The sequence below is a fragment of the Stegostoma tigrinum genome, chromosome 25 (genome assembly GCF_030684315.1).
Source record: "Stegostoma tigrinum isolate sSteTig4 chromosome 25, sSteTig4.hap1, whole genome shotgun sequence".
Classification (NCBI taxonomy): Eukaryota; Metazoa; Chordata; class Chondrichthyes; order Orectolobiformes; family Stegostomatidae; genus Stegostoma; species Stegostoma tigrinum.
Genome location: NC_081378.1, coordinates 19,381 through 31,762, shown reverse-complemented (window position 1 = coordinate 31,762; position 12,382 = coordinate 19,381). Strand labels below are relative to the sequence as shown.

At 41.1% G+C, this 12,382-nt stretch overlaps 1 protein-coding gene across 1 annotated transcript in view; it reads left to right on the top strand.

Annotated features, from left to right (window-relative positions):
* The window catches only part of pcloa (piccolo presynaptic cytomatrix protein a), a gene marked incomplete at its 3' end in the record, with an annotated part of 351,224 nt that overhangs the window by 324,032 nt on the left and 14,810 nt on the right, over positions 1–12,382 (top strand). The window contains exons 11-12 of the mRNA XM_059654808.1: positions 10,974–11,082; positions 12,141–12,208. Coding sequence (XP_059510791.1) covers positions 10,974–11,082; positions 12,141–12,208 — 177 coding nt within the window. The remainder of the gene's footprint in view (positions 1–10,973; positions 11,083–12,140; positions 12,209–12,382) is intronic.

The following is a 12,382-nucleotide window of genomic DNA, read 5'->3' as shown; positions in this document are numbered from 1 at the left end:
ATTCAATTATTCAACTGCATGATTCAAGAATCAGGTTGTCAACTATTGCATTTGTTCAGGATTTATTCAGAAGAGTTCATTTCACTGACTAGGTTTTTATTCTTTGTGAACTATTGCCAGTTTGTGATAGTAAATGGGCACAATTTTAAAATATTCAAATCTATTTCAGAGTGAAAATTGAGCCAAAACTAATCCAATTTCTTGCTTGTGTGTTGGCTTCTGTAAAGATCTTTCTCTTCCATTAAATTATTTCATTGTTTGACTTGTGTGTTGTAAGGGGCTAATTGTAACTTTAGTCGTAAGGTACCAATCAAATATAGTGTGCCTCATTATAAGAAGCGATGTAATGTCTCTCTTTTGTACAACTCTGCATTAAGATGTAGTAGGATATGTTCCAATAAAGTTGGTGTTTCACTGACTCTGAACCCCCAATAAGTATTTGAGATCATTTATATAATACCACAAATATTACATGGTGGCAACAATTCAAAGAATTGTTTTGAAAAGTTCCTGCATTTATGAGAAAACTTTGAGCAGGTTTCATGCCTCAACAACATAGAAGCTTTGTTAATTTGGCCTGAAAATTTGTCAGAAACTGTATTATTTTGGCTCATGCTACAAGTGAGAGGTGAGCAAGTCAGTACACTGCGATATGAGAGGAGTGACTAGTCAGGAAAATGTCATGTATGAGGAAGTAATTAAAGCTCTTGATGCTTGTGCCCCTATGGATGAGTGTTTATAGAAATTGGGAAAGAGTTCAATCTTCATGAAGATTGATAGGTTTTTTTGAAATTACCTCTCAATGAAGTGCAAGTCACTTATGACACTCATGAGGTTGTTTGGGAGGTTTTGCTTTGACAGAATAGACTTAAGGTAATCTGAGATGATGCTGGTGGGTTACCAGTGGTGTTATTACTGATTGTTATTGCAGAGACAGCAGAAATATTCTGGAGACCTGAGTTTGAATCTTGCCATGGCAGGTGGTACAATATGAATTCAATAAAAATCTCGAATTGAAAGTCAAATGATAGCCATGAATCCATTACCAATTGTTGGAAATTCCCATCTAGTTCACCAGTGTCTTTTAGGGAAGGGAAATCTGCCTCCCTTACTTGGTCTGCCTACATGTGACACTAGACCCACAGCAATGTTGTGACTCTTAACTGCCCTCTGGGGATGGGCAAAAATACTAGCTTAGCCATCAAAGCCCATAGTTCTGTGAATGATTTTTTTTTAAAGCAATCATATCAGCAGAGGAAAGCTGTTGGAGGATAGTGGAAAGTACCCTGGAAAGACTTATACAGTTAATGGTAAGGTCCTGGGGAGTGTTGCTGAACAAAATGACCTAGGGGTGTTGGTGCATAATTCTTTGAAAAGGGAATTACAGGTAGACAGGATACTGAAGAAGGCATTTGATATGATTGCCTGTATTGATCAGTGCATAGCATATATGAGTTGGGACATCATGTTGCAGCTGTACAGGACATTGGTGAGGCAATTTTTAGAATACTGCATACGTTCCTGGTCTCCCTGTTACAGAAAGGATGTTGTTCAACTTGAAAGGGTTCAGGATGTTGCTGGGATTGGAGTGTTGGAGGTATAGGGAGAAGCTGAGTAGGCTGGGGCTTTTCTTTCTGGAGTCTTGGCAGCTGAGGAGAGACCTTAGAGGTTTATAAAATCTTGAGCATGAACTGCTAAGGTCTTTCCCCAGGGTAATGGAGTCCAAAACTAGAAGGCGTAAGTTTAAGTTGACAGGGAAAATATTTAAAAGTGACTCGGGGACAACTTTTCTCACAGTGTGTGGTGCATGTGTAGAATGAACTACCAGAGGAAGTGGAGGAGGCTGGTACAATTACAGCATTTTAAAGGCATCTTGATGGGTATATGAGTAGGAAGAGTTTAGAGGGATACGGGCACATGCTGGCAAATGGGACTAGATTAATTTAGGATATCTGGTCAGTGCTGTACAACTCTGTGGCTCGATGACTTTATGACTGAAAGGAGTTGAAAGTCATGTGGATGATGCCTTGATCCATGGGTCCAGTCTGGACAGAACATGACAGTAGTGTGTGAGATATACTGTATTGCCAATAGGAAGCAGAACTTGCAGTCAACAGCAAATGCAATTTCTTGGAAATGAGAGTGGAGCGGTGGTTTGTTGCGATGGAATTGAGACTCGGCTAGTCTTCAGGACTGGGGCTTGCTGGCTGCAGGTTAGGGTGTGCATCCTGATGCATTGCCACCCTCTTGTGCTACACCTCTTTGTCCAGTCATTGACTGTGACACCATTGTTATGAAGTTGTGTAGAGTATTTGTGAGTTGGAAGGCAAGAAGTTAGAATTTTTTTGTAAATTTATGGAGTTTTGTCTCTTTAAGAGGTGATGTTCTTTTATAAACTTTGGAGATTGAAATGAAAATCTGTCTGTAAGGTACAGACAATTCTGAAATTGAAACATGTATCAATTGGCTGTGAGATTGGAAACCGTAAGCTTGTTTTGCTGTTTTGGCAACTAACTTAAAGGTCGGCCAAGTAATTTGAACTAAACACTTAGCAACTCAAAGCCAATTGGTTTCAAATCTTATGGTTTTGACAACCTCAGACCAATCCTGTTATAAGAAAATTGACAGGTCATCGGGGGTATATAAGAAGAGGATTTTTGAAAATCAGTGTGAGAGTAAACTGCCATCAAAAGAGTAAATATCTGGCTTGCTGAGATAGCACAATCAATACATAAAGGTACCATAACACTTCTAGCTAAGAGTCCTCACAGAATAATTCACAGACAAAACATCCCTGACAGAAGGATCAACAGAAGAAAGGCATTAATGACGGGAGAGACAGCAGAGAAGGCAGAACATTCCTGAAGACACGCCCTGTATAGAGTTTGAGAGCCTAGGTTTTAGTTTAGTTTTCTTATTACTCGAGTTTTATATAGTGTGATTTGTATTTATTGGAACAGCATACCAGTAGAATTTTGTTCCGTTAGGGAATAGTTATTAGTTAAGGGGTAATTATTTGACTTGTTAGTAGTTCTGTTCATTTGTTCACTGTTAGAGCTAAATAAATAAATTGTTACTTGAATGTCAGTGAATGTCAAGGATTTTTCTTACCTCTCCATTTTAACAGATTATGCGAGGTGAGGTGAGCTTCTCTGGGTGTTTCGGGTTTAATTATCAGAAGGGGAACTTGACGGCTGCTGTGACAGATCGGGGGCATGTGTTTTGAATTTACTTATCAGAGGGCTTCGACCTCCCCTTCCTAACAACATTTAGACATAGATCCCACAAGACAATAAGGATGTTATCCAAGGAAGGCCAACAGTGTCAGCAGCTGGCAATGCTTTGTATTGTCTTATTCCTTATGACTCCATATGATACAGCAGCTTTCAGCACGGATTGCCATCAATGGAACATCATCTGTGGCTATGAGATGATGTTTTATACTGTGATAATGCCTTTTGGCCTTACTTAGTGAGACGAACAACCAGATGTGTGGTTCAAACACAGGCATTCATACAATAATGCAAAATCAATTATAAAACATTGTCACCTGTGCCCCAGGTAGGTTTTGCCCCTCCTAGCCCATCCAATAGGTCTTGGTGCATTCACTAGTTCCACAGCTGTGGTGGAAGCACCCACTTGGCAGTGGCCCACAGGTCAGACACCTTCAGGGGCCCTTGTGTCTGGATGGCCCAGGCATGCTGAGGGTCATTCTTGTCAGAGGGAAGTGGATCCTCCTGGGCGTAAACTTCAAGCAGTGTCTTGAGAGGAGATTTCTGAGGGGCCCATGTGTGGTTCCTGCTCCAGCTGGATGTCTCCTGGCACTGGTCTGTCTCTTTGTTAGGAAGAGACATCTGCAGAAGGTACCAGTTTTCCCCATCTCTCTGTAGCCATGCCTGTCGTCCTGAGGACCAGTGGCTGTGGTGATGGAATGCAGGCATGTTAGCCTCTCTAGCAGACCCTGAAGATCCTGGACCTGGATTTCCATGGCAGTTGTCAACCTGCCTTCTGAGGCAACCAAACATTCAAGCTGGAGAGAGATAGTAGGAACTGCAGATGCTGGAGAATCTGACATAACAAGGTGTAGAGCTGGCTGAACACAGCAGGCCAAGCAGCATCCGAGGAGGAGGAAAGCTGACGCTTCGGGCCTGTACCCTTCTTCAGAAAAGGGGCCTCCTGCAGTGCCACAATGATGCCACCCGAAGGTTGCAGGAACAGCAACTCATATTCCGCTTGGGAACCCTGCAGCCCAATGGTATCAATGTGGACTTCACCAGCTGCAAAATCTCCCCTTCCCCCACCGCATCCCTAAACCAGCCCAGTTCGTCCCCTCCCCCCACTGATTCACACAACCAGCCCAGCTCATCCCCTCCCCCCACTGCATCCCAAAACCAGTCCAACCTGTCTCTGCCTCCCTAACATGTTCTTCCTCTCACCCATCCCTTTCTCCCACCTCAAGCCGCGCCTCCATTTCCTACCTACTAACCTCATCCCACCTCCTTGACCTGTCCGTCTTCCCTGGACTGACCTATCCTCTCCCGACCTCCCCACCTATACTCTCCACTCCACCTATCTTCTTTTCTCTCCATCTTCCGTCCGCCTCCCCCTCTCGCCCTATTTATTCCAGTACCCTCACCCCATCCCCCTCTCTGATGAAGGGTCTAGGCCCGAAACGTCAGTTTTTGTGCTCCTGAGATGCTGCTTCGCCTGCTGTGTTCATCCAGCTTCACACTTTATTATCTTGGATTCTCCAGCATCTGCAGTTCCCATTATCTCTAGGCCCAAAGCGTCAGCTTTCCTGCTCCTCTGATGCTGCTTGGCCTGCTGTGTTCAGCTAGCTCTACACCTTATTTACTCCAGCTGGACCCCCTCTGCTCCACCTTTTTCTTTCTTTCTTTCCTTTTTTCTCTCTTTTTAGCAGACGTGGAGCAGCGTTCAGGGAAGCAAGCCCTGGAGCAGCGTTCAGGGAAGCAAGCCCTGGAGCAGCGTTCAGGGAAGCAAGCCCTGGAGCGGTGAGAGGGGTAACCGGTCCCGGAGCAGTGTAAACTTATTTTTCAGATGCTGTAAGTAAGGCTACTACTTTTGCTTTTATTCCTCTTTTGTATCCAAGATTTGGACCTACGGACTTGTGTCTAAGATGGAGCCTTTAGAAAGCAGCCATTGTAAAAGCTTTTCACCATACTCCTGTACTGGAGTTCACATGACTGTAAGGGATAGTTTATTGTGTTCTATTCTAAAAAAGAGAGTTGAGCCTGCTCCTCCATTCAATTTGATCATCCAACTCCATTCCCTGTTCCTGCTTTTTATGATACCCTTTGATCCCTTTAGCCCTACGAACTATCACGGGAATTCTGGCCCAGTGATATTTCCACAATGCTGTTGCTTGTCTAATGAAAAACAGTTCCCATTGGTGGAAGGGCCAAAGGATTGTTATCTGGAATGTAAGAAAATGCAAGGTTTTGTGGATAAAACAACAGCAGGGTAGAATTGTTGTTGGGAGTTGTTCTTGTGCACACACGAAGGATAGGGACCCACATTGTGTTCCAGTGTTATGTCCTGAGTTCTGCAGGAAAATCTTACCTGTATATGTACACGAACCCTCTCTGATTTGTGTAAATTGGCATCTAAAATATTTTCCTTCCTATTAATGCCCAGTAAAGTGCAGAGAATTTCTTTACCTGCTTGTCTGGTCCTCAGATATGAATGGTTCTAAAGCTAAGCATAAAGACCAGTTAAATAATTTAGTCTCAGTAAGAGTTGGCTTTGACATTGGGTGACATAGTGGGAAATGGAACAAAATAGGAGGGTAGTTGAGTTCTAGCTTCTCACTTATGGAATTGCACCCAAGATAGAAAGGGTCCCCTGACCTCTAACTGCTTAGTCAAAGGCCCAACAGCATAATCACATTATGGTTATATGGAGGAAGGAGACCATTCAGGCCATCATGTCTGTACTAGCTCTCTAAATGGGCAGCTCACTTCATGACATTCTCTTTCTCATAAGCCTGCATATTCATCCTTTCCAAAAAGCCATTCAGTTCCTGTTTGAAAGCCTTCATTGAACCCAACTCCAATATACGCTCAAGCAGTGAAGTCATGATCCTGCCTGTCAGGCCATAAGAAATGGGAGCAGGAGTAGGCCATCTGGCCCATCATGCCTGCTCCACCATACAATAAGATCATGACTTACCTCTTTGTAGACTCAGCTCCACTTATCCAACTTCCCTACTTATCCAACAGTGACACAGTGGTTAGCACTGCTGCCTCACAGCGCCAAGGACCTGGGTGCAATTCCACCCTCAGACAACTGTTGCATGGAGTTTGCACATTCTCCCCATATCTGCGTGGGTTTCCTCTGGGTGCTCTGGTTTCCTCCCGCAGTCCAAAGATGTGCCGGCTAGGTGGATTGGCTATGCTAAATTGTCCATAGTGTTCAGGGGTGTGTAGATTAGTGGGTTACAGGGGAATAGATCTCAGTGGGTGCTCTGATGGTCGGTGTGGACTTGTTGGGCTCAAGGGCCTGTTTCCACACTGTGAGGATTCTATGATCTATGATCTCTCACCATAACCCTTAATTCCTTTATTGTTCAAAAATCTATCTTCCTATCTTTACCTTAAACATATTCAACAAGGTATTCATTCAAGTGCTTCACTGGGCACGGAATTCCACAGATTCACGACCCTTTGGGTGAAGAGGTTCCTCCTCAATTCAGTTCTAAATCTGCCCCTGCTAACTCATTTTGAGTCTATGTCCCCTAGTTCGAGCTTCATGCTCTTTCTTGTCTATTCCCTTCATAATTTTACATGTTTCTATAAGATCCCCCATCATTCTTCGAAATTCAAATGTGTATAGTCCCAGTCTACTCAATCTCTCCTCATAAGCCAACCCTGTCAACTCCAAAATCAACCGAGTGAATCTCCTCTGCACCCCCTCCAGTGCCAGTGCACCCTTCCTCATGTAAGGAGACCAAGATTATACACGGTACTCCAGGTGTTTCAACACCAGCCCCCGGTACTGCTGTAGCATAACCTCCCTGTTTTTAAACTCCATCTGTCTAGCAATGAAGGACAAGATTCCATGTGTCTTCTTAGTTACCTGCAGCACCTGTAAACCAACTTTTTGTGATTCATGAGCATGGACTCCCAAGTCCCTCTGCACAGCAGGCATGCTGCAAAGTCTTACCATTTCAATAATAGTCCTTCTTGCTCTTATTAATGGATGACCTCACATTGACCAACATTGTACTCCAGCTCCCAGACTCTTGTCCACTCACTTAACTTATCAATATGCCTCTGCAGACTTTCAGTGCCCTCTGCACACTTTGATCTACCTCTCAACTTAGTGGCATCTGTGAACTTTGACATTCTACACTCGGTTCCCAAATTCTAAATCATCTATATAAATTGTAAACAGTTGAGGTCTCAACATTGATACCTGAGGCACACTACTAACTACTGAATGCCAACCAGAAACACCCATTTATCCCCGCTGTTTGCTTTCTGTTAGTTGACCAATTTCCTGTCCTTGCTAATGCATTACCCGTAACACTGTGCACCTTTATCTTCTGCAGCAGCCTTTTGTGCGGCACCTTGTTGAATGTCTTCTGGAGGTCCATGACAAATATCCTCACAGGGAAATTGATTAGTTCTTAGGCTTAAGCTGGCTGGTCAGGGGGATGGGAACCTGAGAGAGAATTCAGAAAGACTAAAAATAAAGCAGGCTTTACGATATGTAAAAGTTGTAAATGAAACAGGAAGGCAGCAAAAACAAGTCCTAACATCAAACCAGAGTCAAATTACAGCGTACTCTTGAAATGGCCAAATAAAAAGCACTCGGTCTAAATGCATACAGCATTCACAATAAGATGATGAACTCATGATCTAGTAGAAGTAATAGAGTATAATTTAATTGACATTTTGGAGATGTGGCTATTAGGCCACAAAGGCTGGAAACTGACTCTTAAAGAATTTGATATTTAAGGATAGGCAGAAAGAAAAAATAGATGAGGGATTGCTCGTCATAAGGGATGAGATTTGTGTGTTAATAAATGAGGTTCTCCTGCAGGAAGAACAGAATGTAGAATCTATTCAGGTGAAGCTATGCATCAGCATAGGGTGAGCAAACATTGGCTCACAGTGGAAACCCGACGATGTCTCCCTGAAAGAATTAAGATTCAAAGATTCTAATGAGAATGTGAAATTGAAAGAAATTAGTACCAGTAAAACAAAGTGTATTGGAGAAAATAACAAGATTAAAAATTGACCAATTCCGGAGACCTGCTGACCTTAACTCGATAGTGTTGAAAGGGATTACTGCAGAAATAATAAATACATTGGTGATCATCTCTTCATGCACGTAACACCATTGATATGGTTATCTTGGCATCATTGAAGAGCTTATTCTTGAATGTTTTCAGCAGAAAACTTTCAGATAGACTAATTTTATTGGCCCAGCATTATATGCAGACTAAAAATGGCGTTCAAGATGTGATCTTAAAAAGTTTCATTGTTCAAGTGCAATTAATTGCAAATTGGTCTTGTGAGAAGATATGCAGAATGTGAAACTGCTGTTAATAGAACAGATATTAAAAAATGAAATTACATCTTACATTGATGTTGGAGTTTCAGATTAAAACTGAGTATAAAACTGTGCTGCTTTTGAATGATCTGTTCAAATGCAGGGAAGTCTAAACACAACATAATTGTTTCTGCTTCAATCATGAAAGTACGTTATCTGTGGTTAAATCTCAGGAATCTTTTACTGCCACATCCTGCAGCTTTAAAATCTATTCCAGTGGATCTGCTTTCATATGTAAAGGTGTCACAAGAGGATGTAAAACAGCGGACAAATGTGTTGAAGATAGATATACCTCCATGACCAGAGAGAGATTAAACAGAAATTGTTCTATTTTAGCAAAGATCTATAGCTCGGGTTGTGGGTGAGTTGTTGACTTGCTCGCTGAGTTGGTTTGTTCTTGTTCAGACGTTTCATCACCATCTAGGTGACATCATCTGTGAGGCCTCCAATGAAGCAATGTTTTTCTACTCTGCTTGGAATTTATACTGTCAGGTCTGTTATCGTGAGAATGCTTGCATGGTGACAAAATATTTGAACAAAAACAAGCCAGATTGGCGAGCAAGTCAACAACCTCAGAAATTGTTATAGGCCACTCTAATTCAGCAGGTAATGGTAACCATGCCTGAACTTCAACATCCAGTGTACAGAAGTTCTAAGCATCATACACAGATAGAACAGGGCACTTGGCAAATGAATTTCTCTCACGGTTAACTGTGATTAATTACACCCATTTTCATCCAGGTTGTTGGAGAGGTGGTTTGTGTGCCCTACACAAACACAGTTCCTTGGCTCACTGCTTGCTGATGTTGCATACTGAACCATCTTTTACCCTTGGCAATTTTTGACGTTTAGTATTGCTTTTCCCTCTCAGGGGTGGGCTGAGGAGGCAGGTCTCAAGTCACCATTCATCAGAACAGGAACTGAACTCAATGTAGTTATAATCAATATAGTTATAAAAAACTGTACCAAGTACTGAGCTTGGTTCAGAGATAGTAGGAACTGCAGATGCTGGAGAATCTGAGACAACATGGTGTAGAGCTGGATGAACACAGCAGGCCAAGCAGCATCATAGGAGCAGAAAAGCTGACATTTCGGGCCTAGACCCTTAGACCCAAAACGTCAGCTTTCCTGCTCCTATGATGCTGCTTGGCCTGCTGTGTTCATCCAGATCTACATCTTGTTGTCTCAAGTACTGACCTTGCTGCCAACTGAGCTAACCAGCCTTCTATTTGGAAGGTAAAGGTAGCAAAATAATTTTGAGCATAGTTTCTTCTAACTTTCCCTGGTGTTACTGAATTGTAGCTTGACACATTAATTAGACACAGAGAAAATGGTCTGAGAAAGTTGTGCGTCTCTAGCGACTACACAATAAATATAGAAACAGGTTTTCAATTGATGAAGAAAATGACAAACTCTCTTTGCAGCCCTTTGTCTGCAAATCATTCAACAGCAGCTTTGCTATTCAATGCGTGCAACATGAAATCATTTGTTTTCAGAGCTGTCCCATGTGTTGTGTTGGTGGTATGTATATGACCATGGTTTGGTAATAAAGAACATGAAAGATTCCAGTCTAGGACAGATGGTGGTCTTTGTAAATGCATGATTATTGTAATATTTATTTTACCATTTATTTTGTACAGCACTCAATATTTTTGGCCATAATTATCGACCCTTTCTATTGACACGCTAACATTACTGTAAGTGTAAGTCAGAGCATCAATTGTTTTGTGTTACCTTGACTGTTTCTTTTTATCTTTGACCATTTGCTGAAAAATTTGAAATGTGCTTTGATTTGACCTGGAAAGGAAATGCATGCTTGGTGTGTTTTAAAGAATACTTTCCTACTGTTTGCTGTGAAATAATTTGAATTTTTTGAAGTGTCTTAAATATTATTGACCCCAATATTAGTTCAACATTTTGGATGCTGTCAATACCTCTTAATTATTTAGTGTCTGAATACCTGATTTGGTTCAGGTGGTGGACCAACTGGGAAGCAGACTGACATTATAGCAGTAGTGCATGTTTGTAACCCTATAAATTATTCTTATAAAGGTATGTAAAGATCGGCTCCACTTTTGTTCTTCATTACATGGTTTTCTGGAATAGAATACCTATGACATACTCAAAATGTTGTAATATTTCTAAAAGGATGGTTTTCACAGAAATTACTTGTAGAACAGCGAAAGATATGAATGATAACTGACTGAATAGCAGCCCATTTTATCTGGGCAATTTGTCTCATTGTTCATTGCTAAGGGTTGTAACAGACAAGTGGAGAGCCAATTCAAGAAGAAGTGATTTAGCTAGGATTACAAGAATTGGTTGAATCTCACACAAAAGAAATACTACACTTCCACATTTTTTAACAATCTCACTGTCTGTGCCTTGTTTGGTAGGAATGCAAGTTCTTGAATGGAATGGAATTCCTTTGACTGGTAAAACTTACGAGGAAGTTCAAGGCATTATAGGTGTTCCGATTGGGGAAGCTGAAATATGTGTAAGACTGTGAGTTTTTCCCCACCTTTCTGTTTACCATTTAAACTTCATACCTTTTGTTTTTCATTATATTAAGGTGAAACCTTTATGAAACTTGGCTCACAATGCCTGCTATTATCTCTGATAATTGGTGTGTACTTAAGCACAGTGTACCTTAACACTGGGAAAGGATCTTTTCCTCTCAATGTTCTTTCAAGTAAAAAAGTGTTTAACATCAAAATTGTTCTTTTTGCCTAAAACTGTACACCCTTCCCAAAGTAATTTCAATATTTATTATGTGTCTCTGGCTTAAAACTTGGAGGGTAAAAATGTTACAATGCAAAATCTTCATGAAACATACAATTGAGAAATTCAACGGAGATTTCAAACAATATTACCTACTTAAGCATTAAAATATTTTCTAAGACAACCTCTTCAGAGATGCTAGGACACATCTCTGGAACAAGTGAGAGTTGAATCTGCGCCCTTCCTGGCTTAGAGATAGCATCACTACTTCTGCACAAAAGAGCACTATGCTTATGTTTAAAAGATATGTTCTTATATTTACAGCAAGTAACAAAAATTGAAATAAAGTTAAATGCATTTAGTGAAGAGACCACAGTCAGTATCTTTGTGGCAACACCCTGACCAATTACAGACAACCTGCCTGGAGTGAACTTAAGCGCTAATGAATTCAAGAAAAAAAGTTTTGAATTTCTGTCATTTTTGAGCAAAGTTTATTATCTGTTTATGCTCTCCATTGGCAAGCAGTTTTCTAGCTACATACAGAAGAGAAAGCAAGGACCTTCTTTGATACAAATCTATTTTCTTTTATAATTGATCTGTATAAAATTGAATGCATTGTAATAATTGCTGAAACACATTCAGATAATAAAGATTTCACTTTAAGACACATCTGTTAGCTGTTTGAAACTCACTGCAGGCAGTTCATTGGTTCATCAAGAATGAGAGATGCCTGGCAAACATTCTTGTACATTATCCATTAATCCCATTATCACTGCAACTAAACAATTTGCCGATTGGGCTATTTAAAGTCATCTGACAATCTTCTTATCATTTTTCTCCAGGGACTTCAACATGCTATCGGATTTAGACAGCCTCCAGCATTTGGAATTGCACTCCCAAGCAAAGGCTGGTAGGAGAGTAATTGGTTAACCTCAGCTCAATATTTTAAGTTAGATTTATTTAAGGCAGGCAGTAATGTCATTGGGCTAGTAATCCAGAACTCCAGGTGATGTTGTGGGGACACGGGCTTAAGTCCCACTCTAGCAGGTGGTGAATATTTGATTTCAATAAAAAAAGCTAGCCT